Source organism: Lipotes vexillifer, unplaced genomic scaffold (genome assembly GCF_000442215.2).
Source record: "Lipotes vexillifer unplaced genomic scaffold, Lipotes_vexillifer_v1.1 scaffold1312, whole genome shotgun sequence".
Lineage (NCBI taxonomy): Eukaryota > Metazoa > Chordata > Mammalia > Artiodactyla > Lipotidae > Lipotes > Lipotes vexillifer.
The window spans coordinates 129,552-148,796 of NW_006786207.1; the positions used below are offsets into that span (position 1 = coordinate 129,552).

General features: G+C 49.3%; 1 protein-coding gene across 1 annotated transcript; it reads left to right on the forward strand.

The window, feature by feature from the left end:
• Positions 1–2,560: 2,560 nt before the first annotated feature.
• FCGR2B (Fc gamma receptor IIb) lies at positions 2,561–18,725 on the forward strand. Its single transcript, XM_007458412.1, has 8 exons — positions 2,561–2,681; positions 7,175–7,195; positions 9,025–9,282; positions 13,231–13,485; positions 14,129–14,251; positions 16,464–16,520; positions 18,481–18,518; positions 18,636–18,725. The coding sequence occupies exons 1-8, from the start codon at positions 2,570–2,572 to the stop codon at positions 18,723–18,725; spliced, it is 954 nt and encodes a 317-aa protein (XP_007458474.1). The 5' UTR covers positions 2,561–2,569.
• The last annotated feature ends 520 nt before the right edge of the window (positions 18,726–19,245 follow it).

Below are 19,245 nucleotides of genomic sequence, written 5' to 3' on the forward strand. Positions count from 1 at the left end.
CAGGTTGGGGATTATGTGGTGTTTTCTTCTGGGTTTTTTTGTTTATTTTTTTGGCTGTGTTGGGTCTTTGTTGCAGCGTGCGGGCTTTCTCTAGTTGCAGAGAGCGGGGGCTGCTCTTTGTGCATGGGCTTCTCATTGTGGTGGTTTCTCTTGTTGCAGAGCACAGGCTCTAGGCGCATGGCCTTCAGTAGTTGTGGCTTGAGGGCTTAGTTGCTCCACAGCATGTGGGATCTTTCCCAGCCAGGGCTTGAACCCGTGTCCCCTGCATTGGCAGGCAGATTCTTAACCACTGCACCACCAGGGAAGTCCCGGGGAATGTGGTGTTTAACAGTGTACCTTGGGGACTTCCCTGTTGGTCCGGTGATTAAGAATCTGCCTTCCAATGCAGGGGACTTGGGTTCGCCAAGGCCAGCAAGGTTGTCAGAATCTGATTTTCATCAGCCTGCCTTCATTCACCCTCCTGACTTTCCTGACGTGCTTCCCGCACCAGCCCTCATCCTTGCCCAGGCTCAGCCCCAACCGAAGTGCCAGCAGCTGAGTTAGAAAAGCATGCCTGCCTCTGTCCCTGCTCCACTGCCCCTCCTGGGGACCCTGCCTCACCGAGGAATAGCAGAGCCGTCCACAGTAGCATGTGGCCCAAAGGATGGCAGGATGTGCAGGCAGCTCGGTCACTCCTGGCAGCAGGGAGGGCTAGGAATGAGGGGATTCCCATCACCTCCTGGAGCGAGCAGCTTGCCTCTGACAGCCCAGCACAGCAGGCACAGACTTCTCTCGAGGCTTACAGATTCCACCGCAGAGAACAGACAACTTCTGGACTCCAAAAGAGGAAGTGAAAAGAAGTAACCTTGGGTAACAGGTTGAAAAGTGAAAAGAAGTAACCTTGGGTAATCAGGACCTTGGGTAACAGGTCCTGATTTCTGGGATTTCCTTATAAGGGTAACAGGTCCTTATAAGGGTAACAGGACCTGTTAGGTAAGCTAGCTAAAGCTGAGTTGGAGTATTGTGATTGGTGTATGTTACGTCCCTGGACAGGTTTTTCCTGTTAACTGCAGGCTGACTTAGGTTTAGATTTATGATGTGGTCTAGTCCACTGGGGTGGCTCCAATGTGTGGGTCCCATTATATAAATTAACCTTTAAAGTGTTGATGTCAGCTCACTGGAGTCTTTTCAGTGGTTAAAGAAATTTTTTCACCTAAAAATCAGATAAGGGCTGGAGGTAGATTGGGGTTGGGAGGTGGGGTAGAACGGGGCCAAAGGAGTGGGGCTGTTGAGGTTTCTGAAGACCACAGGGTGTAAGAACAGGTTTCACAATGTCATTTCCTTGAATATTACAGCTTGCTTCCTCAGAGAGCTTTTGGGAGAGAGGCCCCAGCAAAGGGCCGCAAGAGAGATCCCAGAGCAACTCATGTTCTGGGGATGTTGAGGGTGAACAAATGTCAATGAGGATGACAACAGAAAGCAAAAAAGGGAAACTAGCATTGACTGGATACCCACAATGCACTAGGGACTTTGCTAGCACGCAAATTCTCTTTTAAATTTCAAAAACCTTGAGTGCAGTGGTTCTCAACCAGGGGCAATGTTGCCCCCAAGAGAACATTTGCCAATGCCTAGAGACCTTTTTATTTTTACAACTAGGGGGTACCCCTGGCATCTAGTGGGTAGAGGTCAGGGATGCTTCTAAACGTCCTACAGTGTATAGGACAGGTCCTCACAATGAGAATTATTTGGCCCCAAATGTCAATAGTACTGAGGCTGAGAAACCCTGCTTGAAGGACAGGCGTGCTAATCTTCATTTATACAGATGAGGAATCTGTAGTTCTGAGAAGCTAGCTGTCATTCAAAATGAGACTTACACAGCTCTAAAGCCCTGCTCTTTGACCATGCCATAGTGATAGGAACAGTGATGGGTAAGAAAGATAAAGAAGCAGGGCACTAATTGCTGCTCAAAGATATTTGTTGGAGGAATGCGTACAAGAGTGAACGATCATCCTATTGCCACTCTGACACACGTCTTTGTCCTTGTTCCACAATCCAAAACGGAGTCAGGATTATGATAATAAAGGAAATCAAATGGTGGGGGCTGGCCTCAAGTCGCTATGCTCGATCTCAGGAGGAGTCTGATGCCAGTGTCTGCGCCTCTACATAGATGGAGAACTATGGGGAGTCTGCTGACACACTCCTCCATCGCCTTTTCTAAGCAGAGAGACAGACGGGAGGTTCTGAGCTGAGTTTGGGTGACCATTTATTCCCCTCTTCCTCCCAGAGGCTGAGCCCAGCTGTGGCCCCAGAGGAAGAGGAGAATCTGTTTCCCAGTTTCCACATTTTCTGTGAGTTTGGAGTGGGACTGAGCCAGATTGATTCTAGGAAACCCTGAAACTTCTGGGATGGAAAAGTTGAGATGAAAGAGGGTGGAAGGGGCGGAGTCAATGACAAAAACAACACTTCTTTTCACTTCCTCTTTTGGAGTCCAGAAGTTGTCTGTTCTCTGCGGTGGAATCTGTAAGCCTCGAGAGAAGTCTGTGCCTGCTGTGCTGGGCTGTCAGAGGCAAGCTGCTCGCTCCAGGAGGTGATGGGGATCCCCTCATTCCTAGCCCTCCCTGCTGCCAGGAGTGACCGAGCTGCCTGCACATCCTGCCATCCTTTGGGCCACATGCTACTGTGGACGGCTCTGCTATTCCTCGGTGAGGCAGGGTCCCCAGGAGGGGCAGTGGAGCAGGGACAGAGGCAGGCATGCTTTTCTAACTCAGCTGCTGGCACTTCGGTTGGGGCTGAGCCTGGGCAAGGATGAGGGCTGGTGCGGGAAGCACGTCAGGAAAGTCAGGAGGGTGAATGAAGGCAGGCTGATGAAAATCAGATTCTGACAACCTTGCTGGCCTTGGCAAATTATGAAATTGGCAGAGTTCTTTTTTAAAAAAATTAATTTATTTATTTTTGGCTGAGTTGGATCTTTCTTGCTGCACGCGGGCTTTCTCTAGTTGTGGAGAGCAGGGGCTACTCTTTGTTGTGGTGCGTGGGCTTCTCATTGCCGTGGCTTCTCTTATTGTGGAGCACAGGCTCTAGGCGTGCGGGCTCAGTAGTTGTGGCACGTGGGCTCAGTAGTTGTAGCTCGCGGGCTCCAGAGCAGAGGCTCAGTAGTTGTGTCGCACGGGCTTAGTTGCTCCGCGGCATGTGGGATCTTCCTGGACCAGGGCTTAAACCCGTGTCCCCTACATTGGCAGGTGGATCCTTAACCACTGAGCCTTCAGGGAAGCCCAGCAGAGTTCATTTCTTTTAAAGTCTTTTGCCCAATTTCACTCGGCACCAAAGTCCCTGGTGCTCTGCCACCTCCCAGAGCAGAGCCAGCTGCGAGCAAAGTCTAGTGACCTAGACTTGAAGGACTAATGAGTGGCCAAGGTGTTTACCTTCCTTAGAAATTGTGTTTCACTGGGACCATATCTTAGGTGGGAGGGCTAATGCTGTCTAAGGCAAATAGGAGGTGGGGGGAACACGTTGTGGTTGGGGGCAGTGGCTGTTCTCTGTGCTCCTGAAACCACTTCAGGCAGCAGAAGCCTATTCTCTTTATGTGAAAGGAGATTCCCCTGGGAAGAAGCACAGGAGGGTGTGGGTTATCCAGGGGATGGGGATCAGAGAATACATAAGCCAGGCAATTCTAGAATCAGTTGTGGGACCAGAGGAATCATGCATGCCTCCTTGCACTGCACAAACATGGGGATACGTCCTGTCACCGATCGAATAGAAAGACAGGATCTTAGGCTGCAATTGAGCGCTTCTTTCTGACCATGTTCTCAGCCGTGAGCTAGGGACCAGGGACTGATAGTGCTGGTGGGTGGAAGAGTCTAGGGAAGACCAAGCAGGGGAGCCTTTATTGCCAGGAATGTCTCCCCAAGCTCAATTTCTAGAGTATCTACCCTCAAATCTGCTTCAGTATGGTCCCAGAGGACATGCAGCCACTTTCCAAGTTATGTACTATGATCGACAGTAAAATCTGTTCAGCTCTGGGAGCCTTGGCCCTCAATGCTGGATGATACTGGGACAGGAGGTGGAGGTGAGGAAGAGAGAGTATCCTCCCATGAGCAGGATGAAATGGATTGAAGCAGAATAGCATGAAAAAGGAGCATTGAACTACCCAACTTTTCGTATGGAGAAGCTCAGGCCTGGAGTAGTGGCGTGCTTCCCTACCTCTGCTATAGTGATACCAATGTGATGCCTAGACAAGACTCCTGGGGGAGACTTTTGGAATTTTTATCCATTTGCCCCTTTTGCTAAGTCACAAAGATTGACTCCGTCTTTTCCATTCTCATCTGGGCCGCCGTATTTAGGTCTTCATCGCTCAGTAACTCAAGTTTTTCTTTTTTCTTTTTTTTTTTTTTACGGTACACGGGCCTCTCACTGCTGTGGCCTCTCCCGTTGCGGAGCACAGGCTCCGGACACGCAGGCTCAGCTGCCATGGCTCACGGGCCCAGCCGCTCCGCGGCATGTGGGATCTTCCCGGACCGGGGCACGAAGTCGTGTCCCCTGCATCGGCAGGCGGACCCTCAACCACTGTGCCACCAGGGAAGCCCAGTAACTCAATTTTTACACCACGTTCTGATCCAGTCTTGACTGTCCTGTCTCGTGTTCTCCGAATCCATGCTGCACACTGAGGCCATGATTTCTTCCACTACAGCTATGGCTGAGTCTCTGTACTCCATAAATGCCTTCAGTGCAGCCCCACTGCCTACTTTATAAAGCTCCAATTGTACCCTTAAAAGTAGATTTTCATCTAGAGCCAGGCAGTGTGTATACACATTCTCTGCTTTCCAGGATTCCACAAACTGCCTTGTTTAAACATTAAGTAAATGCTCTGTGCAGACTCTGTTCTAGGACTTGGAGATTTATCACTGAACAAGAGAGACAGCCTTCCTGGCCTAAAGCACAAGGTCTTTGCCTCCCCCACAGTGACAGTATTATACTGAGTGTGAACATACTTAGTGTTCACTAATATTTGTTGGATGAATAAGTGGAAGGTGCCTTCTCTCTACTTTTCTCATCTCTTACTTGTTTCTTCTCTTCCTCCTTCTCTTAGTCCTGCTTCTTTGCCCATTCCCTGCACGGCCACATTGTCAGCCCGGCACACTCTGCTTTTCAGCTATCACTTCTGTGTCAGTAATGTCCACACCTGTCTTTCTTGTTTGTGTCAAGTACAATTTCATATTTCCACCTGCTGGTTGGAGACCTCCAAATTGATTGGTCAGCTCAGAAACAAAACACGTTCACAATCCAGCTCTCATCTTCCCCGCACAAATGTTCTCCTCCTCCTAACATTTATATCTGTGTGAGCACAGCTAATGTGTTTCCTAGCCACCCATTTACAAGACCCCCATATCTCTTCAAGTGCCAAGTTCTCTCTCCCTCTTAACTTTCTCTCATGCCCGTGTCCTCATCTTTACGTTCCATCGTCAACGCAATTTTGGGCTCTCTTATCTCCCACCTAGATGGACTCAGTGAATGATTTCCAGAGCATTGGCAAATAAAATTAACATGGCCACTGCCCTCTTTGAGCCTACATTCTACTGAGGGATGGAAACAGTAAATAAAGGAACACAAGTGCATAAATATGAATTGGAAAACGGCAATGAAGCTGTAAACAGGATACTCTGATAAGAACACTTGTTGTGGGGGACATGAGAGAACAGCCTACATTAACAGGATGATATGGCAAGAATTTTCTGAGGAAGTGTCTTTTAAGCTAGGACCTGAAGCATGATAAGAATTAAGCCATTTGAAGATACAAAGGAAGCAGGTTTAAAGTAGAGGGATGGGCATACAGAAAAGCCCCAAGTTTGAAGAGGTCTGGTGTTATTGGAGCTCAATGAGTAGGGGAAGTGTGGCTCGAGATGAGGCTGGACAAGTGAGCAGGGCTTGTGTCAGGTGTGGCCTTGTAAATATTTACATTTTATTTTCAGAGCAAAGGAAGAGCACTGAAGGCATGTAAGCAGGAGAGTGATATTATCTGATTCATTATTTTAAAAATAACTCTAGTTTCTCTGTGGGGAATGAATTGTTGGGGGAACAAAATAAGGGAAGAGATAAGTTAGGAGATGGGAGAAAGCTGCTGGTGACCTAAAATAGTGTGGACATGGACTGAAGCTGACGCATTCAAGAACTAACTGGAAGCAGGATGATCACGACTTTACTGGTGCAAAGGCTGATGGGGTTTGGGAGGGAGAGAGGAATAAAAGAGGACTTGCAATTTTCAGGGACGAGTACCTGGGCAGATGGTGAAGATATACACTTATATGGGGGAACCTGGGAGAGAAATAGAATTGTGTCCACTTGATTTGACATTGAGATCATTGGTGATTTTGACAAGAAAAGTTTTAGTGGACTGGTGAGGGCAGAGTTCAAATTGCAGAGAATGAAACAGTGATTGGAAGGCGAAGAAATGACGACAGCCTTTGTAGAAAAAGAATTGAGAAATCAGGCTGGAAAAGGGAGCAGAAAAATAATTTTGGAATTATGTGTGGTGTCAAGTGAGATTTTTTTCCTTTCAGTGAAAGATCCTGGAATATATTTATGTTGATAGGAAAGGTCCAGCTGAGATGGAGAAATGGGTGAGGCAGAGGGGAAAGGGAATAACAGAGAGAGGAAAATCCTTGAGCGGGTGAAAGGGAATGTGACCTAGGACAGAGACTGACCACAGTTAGGAGGAGAGATGTCCCCAGTGAAAACCAAGAAAGGAAGATGGATAGAGATGCAATAGGTTAGATGATTTAGTTGGGGGAAGATGTGAGACCTGTCTAACTGCATTTGTTTTCTCTTTGAAGCATAAAGGAAGGCATCATCTTTGAGTGAGACAGGACTGGAGGCAGAGGACTGGAAAGTTTGAGGACTGAGGAAAAAATGATTGTCCCTACCAAGAGCCACAGACCAAACGTACTAGAGAAAAGTGTCAGAATGGCAGTTTAGTGTCCTTTTGAATATGGAGACAGTAGATTTACAGATACCAACCTGCCTGCTTATGTGGGAATTTCACTAACACACAGCTGTAGAAGTAAAGGCATGGACAACCCAGGTGGAACGTAAGGCAGACAGACTGGCAAGAGAGTTAAGGGGATTTGCGAGGAGGTGATTATTTATAATGATGAATCATCATATCTAAACACCAGGCTGATCTTTGCTTTCTCCCTTACAGCTCCTGTTGCTGGGAAACCTGGTAAGTGCTCACCACATCCTCTCCCTCCCCCAGCTACCCTCTCTCTCTGCTCCCTGCACCGTCTCTGGAGGTGGTCTGGATGCACCAGCAACCCAGGACCGAGGTAGAGCCAGGAAAGAGTAATTGCTCCCACAAAGATACCCTGCCCCCTTCTCCTTCCTCCGTCCCTTCCTCCCAGGGAAGCCAGGGCTGGGCAGCCATGGGGCACAGCCTTTCTGTTTCTGTTCTGGTGAGACCTCACAGATTCTGTCACAGAAAATAACTGTCTTCTGTCTCAGTTGCCTTCCTCTCTCCAAACTAAATCACAAACCCAGGCCATTTTAGTTTCAGCCACATGCAAAATCACATGATTTGCTTAGGTTAACCCCATGGATTGATAAATCATCTACTTTGCACGTATCTGAAGGCTTCAGGGCCTGTTCCCTTGGACACAAATAGGAGATAACACTGGTTGCAACTTGCTGGGATGAACACGGCTGGCACTGCTTTCTCTGCACCACTAACCTCTCCATCTCCCAGGACTGGTAGTGGGATGGGGCTCAACATGGGCCACTGAATGCAGGGCTCCCTAGACTGGCCTGACAGCCTTTCTCCTCTTTCTTATTCTTCTGAGGCCACAGAGACTCCTCTGTGCCTGGGTGTCAGGACAGGTCTATTCTAAAGGATAAAGAATGGGGACTTGCCTGGTGGTCCAGTGGTAAAGAATCTGCCTTACAATGCTAGGGGACGCAGGTTCAATCCCTGGTCAGGGAACTAAGATTCCCGCATGCTGCAGGGCAACTAAGCCCACACAACTAGAGCCCACAGGCCACAAACTACAGAGCCCACGTGCCCTGGAGCTTGTGTGCCACAACTAGAGAAGAGAGAACCCACACGCCATAACTAGAAAGAAGCCGGCGCACCACAACGAAAGATCCCACACTGCAACAAATATCCCTCATGCCGCAACTAAGACCCGACACAGCCAAAAAAATAATAAATATATCTTTTTTATTGTTCTGACTTCTTCCATTCTTTTTTTAAAAGATGTATTTATTTCTTTTTATTTAGAAATAAATACATCTTAAGGAAAAAAGAAACTAATAGGAAGCTGCTGTATAAAAAAATAAATAAAATTCTAAAATTAAAAAAAAATAATACGCTGTAAGGATACATTGTACAACAGGATATAGCCAATATTTTATAAAAACTATAAATGGAGTATAACCTTTAAAAATTGTGAATCACTTTATTGTATACCTGTAACTTATATAATATTGCACAGCAACTATACGAATAAAAATATTTATTCCAAAGAAAAAAAGAAAGAATGGAAGAAGTCAGAACAGAAACGTGGTGCCTGACTCTCAGCCTGGCACCTCCACCAGATGTCCCCATTTGTCTTCTTCCAGCTGTGGAGAGAGTTGATCCACTAGTGTCCAAATGCCTCAGCTTACAGGGGAGGAAGGTGATTCCCCAAAGGATGTATGTGTAGTGAGTGTGTGTGTGTGTGTGTGTGTGTGTGTGTGTGCGTGCGTGTGCGTGTGTGTGTGTGTGCGTGTGCATGTGTGTTTGCTTGCCCCCTCTCCCATTCCCCTACCTCTTGTCCTCTCCCCTGGGGAGGAGGCAAGCTACCTGAGAGAACCTGGGTTCCTGGGGGCCCCTGTTTGGGCTGCATGAGTTGGAGGAACTGCCTTTGGTTGCACAACAGTTCTGGGTTGGGCTCCTCTCTTGATGTCTCCAGCATCATGCATCCAGCATGGCCACAGTTTTCCATCATCTGAGACTTGGGGTCTGCTTAGGCCCTTGGGGTCCCTTTCCTCATGCTGCCTTCTCTCTCTGCCCCTCAGCAGGTCTCCCGAAGGCTGTGGTGAGCATTCAGCCTGTGTGGATCAATGTGCTCAAGGAGGATTACGTGACGCTGATGTGTCAGGGGACCAACTTGTATGAAGGCAACCTCACCCTGTGGTTCCATAATGGGAGCTTCATCCAGAGGCAGAACCAGCCCAGCTATAGCTTTAGGGCCCGCAGCAATGACAGCGGAGACTACAGGTGTCAGAGAGAGCAGACCAGCCTCAGCGACCCTGTGCATCTGGATGTGATTTCCGGTCAGTGGAGGAAGGCCTGGGAGAGTCTGGGAGAACAAGGATAGAAGAAATCTGCTTACATGGCAGAGGTTTTTCGGAAACGGGAATTGCCTGCTTACTGGGAAGCATGGCTGTGAGTTGTTTGAAGGGGTTTTTGTCCACTCATTTCCCTTTTCACGCACCCCATTGCTTAGTATGTGTGGTGAGGTGGAAGTTCCTAAGAGATTTCTCAGAATATGTTGGGCTCTGTTGTCTCAGTGCTGGCTGGGCGAGAAGGGGACAAGGCCACTGACAGGCAGCTGGGTATGAGAGAAGCAGAAGGAAATCCCTAATTCATAGAAATCCTTCCATTTTTATGGCAGAGTCAAATGCACAGACAGGCCACAACTGAATGCTAGCCCTGGAAATTATAGCCATGTAAACATGATGATTTCATTTACCTTTGAGCTTCAGATTCCTCATCAGCTCAGTGGAGATACTACTGCCTCCCTCATCAGGTCCCGGTGGGAATCAGCATTTCCCTGCCCCCCTGCCCTCTGTGCAACTTGAGGTGAAAGTTGTGTCTTAACCACCTTTTATATCCAGCCCCAGGCACGGGACAGGGCTTAATAAATGTTTGCTGAACAGATCAATGATCCTCCAAAGCTGCTGGCAAGAAATACGTTCTCCATAAAGAAAATCTGCAGTGTGATGATGAATATTGTCATTGCTATTCTTCACTTAGTCCCCTTCCCTCACCCAATTCTCAAATTCTCCTCAAAGGTATCTAGGCCTGGTGGGCCTGCAGCTCCAGGCCTGCAATCTCTACGCTCTGTGCTCAGCAGAAAAAGACAGTCCTGGAGGGAAGCCCCAGAGGCCTGGCAGGGCCTCAACCTCAGTGCTCCTGCCTCTCTAGGGAGGGGTGGAGGTGAGGGATCCCTCCCCCGAGACTGCGCAAGTTCCCACCCGACCAGCAGGTGCGTTGACAAGGAACCCTGGCACATGAGGTGGACACCACCCTGAAGGACCTATAGGTGAAGAGCTAGATGTGAAGGCTTGGAGCCAGAGCACCAGCCATGGGGGCCCTGAACCACTGTCATGGAGACTGCAGTCAACAGAATGCCGACTGCACCAGTGGGAGTCCCTACTCAGGTGGTAGCGCTCGTTCCCAGACAGCTCAGTGCCACGGCAGGCACTGCAGGGGCAGCTCCGTGGGCCTCAGTAGCTCCACCAGTTTGTGTCTAGCAGCAGCTCAGCAGGCCCAGCTGCATAGCCTGGCTGCTATCTGGTGGCCACAACTGCTGCCAGTCAGCAGGCCAGCTCCCCCAAACACCAGCACAACGCAGCAGCTGAGCACCACCCAGGCCTCAGTCGATCTGGCCACAACATCAGCCTCCCAACTCACCAGCCAATCCCGGAGTAAACTCTCCCAGTGTTACCACTTTGACCCAATCTGTGCTACTGGGGAACACCACCTCCTCCCCCCCAACCTGTCCCAGGCCCAGATGTATCTAAGACCACAGCTGGGAAACCTATTCCAGGTAAACCAGACCTTGGCCCTGCATGTGCCTCTAGCTTCTCAACTCATCCTGATGCCTATTAGGGCAGTGGCAGTAGTCCAGCAGGAGGGGCTGTCTGCTCAGGCTGCTGGAGGCCATGTAGATGCAGCTTAGGTAGAGAACTTGGCACTGAGGAGCAACAGGCTTAGCCCAAAGCTCCACCCAGAAAGCTATTCCCCTGTTTAGCCTCCCCCAGGCCTCTAGCCAGGCCCTAGCTGTGGCTCAGGCTCCCTCTGGGGCCTCAGGCCAGTTCTTTAGCCTTAGTCCAGCTGGTGGGGGCAGCGGGAAGAGCATTCGAAGGTACATGGGTCCAGGCAGAAGTGGCCACCCACCTGGGCCTTTGGGTCAGTGGCCCTCCTCAGGAATAGGTGGTGCTTGGAGCTATCCCAGGAAAGGCACAGGAGTGGTGGAGCCCTTGCCTGCATCCCAAACATGGACCCTGCTGCAGCTCCTCTGCCGTCACCCATGCTAAGATCCAGGGCAAGTGCCACAGGGGTCAAGAGGACTCTAGCTGGGGTTCAGAGAACTCCAGTCATGCTAAAGAACTCTCTCCAGTGTCCCTGGGCCTTCATCGGTGAGAGCTGGACGTGGAGAATGTGACCCAGGAAGCTCCATACAGCTGTGCCTACACCAGGATTCATGGCATCAACCCTGTGTTCCTGTCCAGTAATCTTAGCCACTGGAGTGCAGAGGAGGTGCATGAGTTTACTGCGTCTCTACAAGGCTTCCAGGAGATTGCAGAGGAGTTTTGTTCCCGGGAGATGGATGGAAAGGCCCTTGTTTGGCTTAAAGAGCACCTCGTGAGTGCCGTGAACACGAAGCTGGGCCCCGCCCTCAAGATCTGCACCAAGAAATTGTCCTCGAGGAGACCTAAGGTGGCCCTCTTGCACAAACCAGCCTAAGGCTGACACTGTCACTGTCCAGGTTACCACCTGGTGCCAGTAGAGCCTTTGCTGAGAAGAAAGTGCTGTTCTGATGATGTGCACCTCCAGTCGAGGCGATTACCCAGACAGGGAGGAGAAGTGCAAGAATTGGTTGCTGGCGCTACATGGAAGCAGCTCTGGCATTTTCTCCGGGTTCTACTTCGTTTAAAAAAATCTTCACGGGCTTCCCTGGTGGCGCAGTGGTTGAGAGTCCGCCAGCCTGTGCTCCGCAACGGGAGAGGCCACAACAGTGAGTAGGCCCGGGTACCGCAAAACAAAAAACAAACAAACAAAAAAAACACTTCACAATTCTCAGCATTCCCACCTACCCCAATCCAACTTTAATAAAAGAAGCAGTCTAGGGAACCAGGACTGCTCACCTAATCCTGGAGTGGAATGTCTAGCCAGGACCTGAGTTCCTCAAGCGGAGGGATACACAGGATGGTATGGGAGGAAATGGGTGGAACGCAGGGGTGCCTCCCCAGTGGGAGGGGTGGGGTTTTCTCGCTTGTGTGACCCAAGTAGCAAGATCTGGTGCTCCCCACCTTCCCTCTGGATTGTCCCACTGTGGCCGTGGCCCAGAGTTTTCTCTTCGTTGTCACTCCCTCAGTATTGAACATTTTCACCTGCATTTGTGGCAGGCTCAGCAGCCAGTGTAGAGACTTTTTTGGCATCATTCCGAGCTGAAGGGGCTAAGCATGGTTGACTAGCACACATATGGCTGTTGTCATTTCTTTCTCACGTCCCGGCTCCCTTCCAACGTATCTATTGTTTTCTGCCCTTTCTTTCCAATTCCAACTCTACTCTGTCCTATAGCTTTAGGAAAAAGGAGTGCGTGGGCTGAGGTCAGATTATAAGTACCCACCTTAGCCTCTATTCCCTATATGACAAAGAAATTAAATATCTTTTTCCTCAGTAAAAGGATGAAACTCGGGGAAAAAAGTACACAGCAGGCTTATGGCCCACCTGTGTCACTGCTGCCAAAGTCCCTGCTGAAGTGAAATTCCACGTTTACTAACATGCACCAAATAAGCTAATATTTGTTAGATGTCCGTGACTTTCCCCAAAGACACTCGACTCTGCTGTGTTCCCCCCACATGTTGTCTCCTATGTCAGACTGGGTCCTTCCCTCCCTCCCTCCCTCAGGGAAGGGACTGTACTCCTGGGTCTCCTGTCTCCTTCCTGCAGAAAGAAGCCTGTTGGGCAGGACAGGAACAGGAAGACAAGCATATCCTGAGCACCTACTATGTGCCAGGAACTACTGTAGATAGCTAATGGTATTATTGTGACTCTTTTGACATGCGAGGAAACAGAGGCCCAGAAGAGTTAAATTATTTGCCCAAGATCACAGAGCTCGTACATGATGGAGCCAGAATTACAGAGCAGGGGTGTCTGATTCCAAACTTAAGCTCTTCCCTCCACACACAGTGGCCCACCAGTAAGGATGGTCTGGGTCTCGGATCTGAGTCAAGACCTCCTGGGTCCTGGGGTCTCTTTGTGTCTTTCAGACTGGCTGCTGCTCCAGACCCCTAGCCTCGTGTTCCAGGACGGGGAGCCCATCATGCTGAGGTGCCACAGCTGGAAAAACAGCCCTCTGTATAAGGTCATATTCTTCCAGAATGGAAAATCCAAGACATTTTCCCATCTGCATTCCATCTTCTCTATTCCACAAGCAAACCTCAGTCACAGTGGCGAGTACCACTGCACGGGGTATATCGGGCAGACAGTGCACTCATCACAGCCTGTGACCATCACTGTCCAAGGTGGGAACTCTGTGCAGATGAAAGGAGGGGAGAAGACGGGTTAGACATTTAGGAGTAAAAGATCACACGGACCTACAGGGAGATCTGAGAAATGCCCTAGCAGCAAACCTGGGCTCTGGGGCAAAGGGCAGGGGCATGGCACCTTGCTAAGTACTGGCCAGAGCTTGGAGACCTCAGCTTCCAGGTGATAGGTGACAAGGCTGTTGTTCCTCTTTGAAATATAGGCCCCATCACACCAAGCCCAGCAGTGGAACAGAGCTCTCTCATTGGTGCAGAAGTTCTCTAAGCGCCTGGACATTCCTAAGAGCTGAGGTTTTCCTAATTTCTTCTCATGTCTCCTGATATGTCCATTCACTCTCAAAGGCATGGCATGTCCTTGACAGTTCAAGGCTGTGCTGGGTACAGTGGTGGAGGCGTCAGGTCCACCCTCCCTGCCATCCCCGAGGGCTAAGAGGAGCCCTTCCCTCTGCCTTACACACTCAACAGCGTGCCTTCATTAGATTAGCAGAGAAACGTGGGTATGGGAGAGGCACAAGCCCAGTTCCAGAAATCCTGTGCAGGTGAGGTAGAGGGGGGAAGTGAGTGTTGTGTTGGAGGAGGGACAGGGACAGGTACTGCCTTTTCTGACGCCTGTGTTCCCCAGGGTCCAGCTTGAGCAACTCCTTGTCGGTGACGATAGCGGTGGCTGTAGTCGCTTGGATTGCTGCAATGGCTATTGCTGGTGCCATACTAGCCTGGTTCTGCCTCAGGCGAAAGAAGGTTTCAGGTTTGTGCCTCTCCTTGGTCCCTCTTGTTATCAGTTCCTACTTAGTCAAGGCCCTAACCCCAAACATTGCTAGAACCCTTATCTTTGGGCTAGAGAATCCTTAGCATTTGAATATAGTCCCATATTTTATTCATTCATTCATTTAACAGGCCTGAACAAACTTGCTTATGTGTCAAGCACTGTGATAGACTCTGTGGATGATGCCAGGATAAAGAAGTTCAGTCTCTGCCCTCAGGGAGTTCATAATATTGTGGGGAAGACTGAAATGCAAATAGATCAGTATAATTAGAGGGGATAAGACCAGTATTAGAGAATGCAAAGGCTGTGACGGGGGACAGAAGAGCTGGCGCACCCCGGCATGGGCCGGGGCAGTTAGAGAAGGCTTCACAGTAATGCAGTGTTGTGTCGTGACTGAAGCACACCTGGTGGGGCCAGACTGCCTGAGTTTAAATCCCTGCTCCTCGGCTCACCAGCCGGATAACGTTGGGTGAGTTATGCCATATATTGAGAAGATGGAGTTGGTGTATTAATTTAAGAATATGCAGATCATGACCTGCTGAAAGAGGAGGCACAAGCCACCCACATGGGCTTGGCAGCTCCCTCAGCATCTGATTTCACTTCCCAGATTGGGGAAGTGAAAACCCCGGGGTCATTTTGATTGAAAGTACAGTTTCGGTACCCTCGCGCAAAGGAAATAGAATCACAAGACTTGCTACTTACAGATCCCAGAAATGGGAAAGGGGGTGGCAGTCCTCTGTCCCCGGTCATGGGTGAGCAGGAGAGAGAGAGCAGTGTAGCAAGCAGCTACTACTTATAAGGTGATTGGGGTGGAGGACACTATTTTGCGGGCTTAACTCTAAGTGGTTATTTTAAAAGGTGCCCCAGGAAAAGCAAAGCGAGAACTTATGGCGGGAATCCTAAACTCAAGTCCTTATCTCAAATGTTCCGATTCTGGGTGTAAGCAGGTTATCATACTGTAAAATGCCTAGGCAGCAACTCAGGAAAACAAAGTTGTTTTTTCAGGAAAATAAAAGTTGTTTTTCTCATCACATTCAACTTCTCTGTGCCTCAGTTTCTTCATCTGAGAAATGAGGCCACGAATAGAACCTACCTCACAGGGTTATGAGGGTGAATGAGTCGGCAGCTAGCCGACAGCAAACATCACATAGTATGAGTTATTATCGTTATGGAGGAGGTGATGTTTGAGGGTAGCAGTTAACCAGGCAAAGAGGACTAGAAAAGCATTCCAGGCATGGTGGCCAAGACATGGAAATGAGAAGCATTGTGGCTAGGATGGGGATCATGGAAGAGTAAGGAGGTTGCTGTAGGCAGTTTGATGCCATTGAAGCCATAAATTACGAGGCAGAAAAAAAGGAGAGATGAAGCAGGGCAGAAGGATGTATTCCAGGTCATGGAATCCACGTAGGCTACCTTTGAAGAACTAAGCTGTATTCCAAAGGGGTTGGCAAGAGCACAGGAGGGCAGTAACCACGTCTCCTTGTTCTGCGCTCTCCCCCGTCCGTCCCCCGCCAGCACCTAGCACATGCTTGCCACGCAGCAAGATGGTCAATAAACATTTGTTCACTGACTGATCAGCTGAAGAGCTTCAACTCTTGGAAAGCAGCCTCCTTCCCCCATGGTACTAACTAACGTAAAAGAGCCGAGAGAGAAGGGAAGGTGCCATACAAATCTAACAAGCAAATGGTCACGATTCATAACACCGAAAAGCTAGCTTGCTGGTGAGAGAAAGCGCTAAAGATATCCAGATACAGAGAAAGTAAAAGGGAGAAAAGACTCAGAGCCACTGACAAAGAGAAAATAATACTGCTAATACCTCACAAAGCACTTTGCAGTTGGTTCATAGCCAAGACCTCAGTTACTGATGATAAGTAAACGTAGAGATTCAGGGAGAGACACCGCGAGGGAGAAAGGGGTGTTTTTTAAAAGGCAGAGCAAGCTTAAGAAGGATGCAATAGAATGGCCTTTCTGACAGTCCCAGGAGTCCCTACTGTTAACCTAGCCAACCTACGGCTCTCTAGACCAGCCCTTTTACAGGCTAGGGCAGTCCCTGGGCAGTGGGGAGGAGAGACGGTGTCTGTGTGGAAGAAGGGTGTGTGTTGGTTCTAACCCAATCTTGCCTCTGGTCGTCCTTGGTCCTGAAGACTCAGGTCGTACCCCATAATCCTACTAACCTCCTATGTGCCCCTCCTAGCTCTCCCAGGAGCCCTTGAGCGCAGGGAAATGGGAGAGACCCTCCCTGAGGAACCAGGTGAGTGCAGCTCCCCCTCTGGGGGCTCAATGACACCCTGCCTTGTGCATCAGGAAGCTGCTTGTGTGAGTTCTGCTGGGAGCGCAGGAGAGGGAGGGGGCAGTGGGCAGAGGGCAGGGGCTCAAATCTCTTGGTCAGTTCTGAGACTAACTCCTGGGCCTAAAGAGGACCTGACTGGAGACAAGGAGAAGATGCACACCTGTCCTAGACAGAGAGGCGAGGGCCTTGTCCGAGTTTCTGGGGTCAGAACTGCTGGGGATTTTTCCAGAGCAGGACATCAGAGATACTTAGGTCTTTCTGTGGAGCTTTGGAAGAGCTGGCAGAGGACTGGGGTTAGACGCTGTAAGACTAAGGCAAATAGAATTAAGGGGATAAAATTCTAGAGGAAAGGAGAAAGAGCCCTAAGGAATAAAACCTAGATTTGCTGCTGAGTCTGTCTCAGTGGACTGATTGGGTAAGGGTAACAGGGCTCAGCTCTTAATGGAACATTAAGAGGAGATTTTGGCCTGAGAAAGTTCTGGGGTACTACGTGCATTAGTGGGCTTTACTCTGTGGGCAAAGCTTGGTTCTAATGCCCACTCGTGTAGGCTTATTAAAATGCAGGCCTGGCCCTAGCTCTGTCACTATCATAAAATGGAATCTTGAGTGTCATTCCCCCTCTTGGGGTTTAGTCACCTCATTGAGGAGATGAGTGGGCTGGCCTGGGTGATCTCTAAGCCCTTCCAGGCCTGACATTCTGAGAGTCAGTGACCATCCAAGCCCTGGCCCAAGTGGGAATGTGTTAAAGGAGCAGTAATATTCCAGGCGACTTCCTGAGTGCAGTTAAAGTCAGAGCACGAAGGAAACTGGAGCTTTCTCTGGGGACTCCCAGACAGCAGAAACGGACAGCAAAAGGAAGCCCTCGAGGACTCCACCTCAGATGGCTGGAGTATGACTCAGAGCAGAGCCAACAGGTTTGAGAGCTTGAGCAAAATGGCACAGCTGTCCGGCTGTGCTTTGAGCAAGGCCCCTATGTCCTGTGGCCAGGCCAAATGGGGATATGGACCAGAGTCTTCACCAGGGCCAAAGTGCTGTAGAGAAAAGTGCAAACACGAGTGGATTAGCCATTTTGATGTTTGCTTCTACCTACACTGGCATAAATATATTTCACAAGGCATTTATTTCACAGGAAGGCATTGGGGCTGATGGTTTCCCAAAAGGCACAGCTAAGTTGCCGGGATGGTTGAGGTATGCATTAGAAGGAGAATTCAGGACGTGGTTTGTTCCAGAAGCTGGAGCATGGCACACAGGGACTCATTGTGTCCTGGAGATGAATGAAGACACTAGATGCATTGTCTCAGACTCCCTCCCCACTTCCTGAGGAATGCTGCTTTGCAGTTACTGAGGCTGCTTTTCGCACTGGCAAAGTGAGTTTATTGGCAAAAACATGAGGACATTTGGTTGTGTCTTAGATATTTACCAGGGAGAGTACTGGCTGGGTTGCTTGCTTCCTTCTTTCCTTCCCTCCAGCCTCCCTTGCTCACTCTCACTCTCATGCTTGCTTTCCTTATGAGAGCAGGGAGTGTCAGATTCTTCAAAGTCCCAACAAAGATATACTACATCTGGCCAATGTGGAAAGGCCACCATCTGTGGCTGGCAAACATCTGGATTACTTCACTCTAATACTCAACACCCCCATCTCCTCCCCAGTATATCTCAGATCCCCGAAGCTGCCTGGTTGCTTTGAGGAAAACTCAGTGATCCTCTGAAACGAGTGCAGCACAAATGAGCGCCTCCCTCTGCTAGTGTGGCCCGTGCGGGAGGCCATGTCTGGGATACCAAGGGTGGGTAGGGGATGAAGCTTTTGGCCTGCAGGCCTGAGTTGGGGTTCAGTGGTCCTCGCCTCAAGCCTGGTCTGGGCCTCAAGCAGCAGCACGGGTAGGCAGTGCCCCCTGCTGATCTCTGTTCTTTTTGCCCACAGCCAATCTCACTGATGCTGAAGAGGCCGCCAAAATGGAGGTGAGTCATCCCAGCCACCTGCTTTTCCTTTTCTCCTTCTCCCCTGCCGCTTCTTCTGTTGCCTTCATTCTTGTGACCTCTCTGTGGATCCCCATTGCTCCTTTCTTCTGTCTCTAGGCTGAGAATACAGTCACCTATTCACTTCTCTCGTATCCGGAAGTTGCAGAGGAAGAAACAGAGTCGTCGGATTACCAGAACCACATTTAGTTTTCATTGTCTTGCCTGGGACTTGGGGAAGAGAATCAGAGAGGCCAAGATCTGGTGTCTTCTGTCCTGAATTCCTCTGAAGGAGAAGAGGCTGCTGCAGTTGTAGAGGGGAATGGCTCTTCCAGGGTTATCTATGTGAATCCTGAAGCTCCCTGTTTTGAAAGCCACAGACGATATGGTCTCAGATAACTGACTGCTGATTTCTTCTGTGCTTCAGCACTTCTCGCCATCAGGACTCTTCTGTTATACATCCACAAAGCCAGTGAAAATTACCTTTATTAAGAGATTGGGAAATGCTTATGTTACAGGTTACGTGAGAAAAATTAGATAAGTATGTATGATTTCAAAAATGTTGAGATAGACTAACATATGCCAATATATTAAAAGTGATTGTTTCAGGGTGGTGGAATTATTGGTGCTTTTCATTTTCTCTGTTAATTTTTCTGTACAGATCATATATTACTTTTATAATAAAATACTACACTAACAACATTACCTTTTAAACGCTGTACCGGTTGGA

Excerpts from the sequence above, each read along its gene's own strand:
- FCGR2B (XM_007458412.1), top strand. The coding sequence starts at position 2,570 with ATGGGGATCCCCTCATTCCTAGCCCTCCCTGCTGCCAGGAGTGACCGA. Across the intron at positions 2,682-7,174 it reads GACGGCTCTGCTATTCCTCG|CTCCTGTTGCTGGGAAACCT; the intron begins GTGAGGCAGGGT and ends TCTCCCTTACAG. Across the intron at positions 14,252-16,463 it reads CAGGCGAAAGAAGGTTTCAG|CTCTCCCAGGAGCCCTTGAG; the intron begins GTTTGTGCCTCT and ends TGCCCCTCCTAG.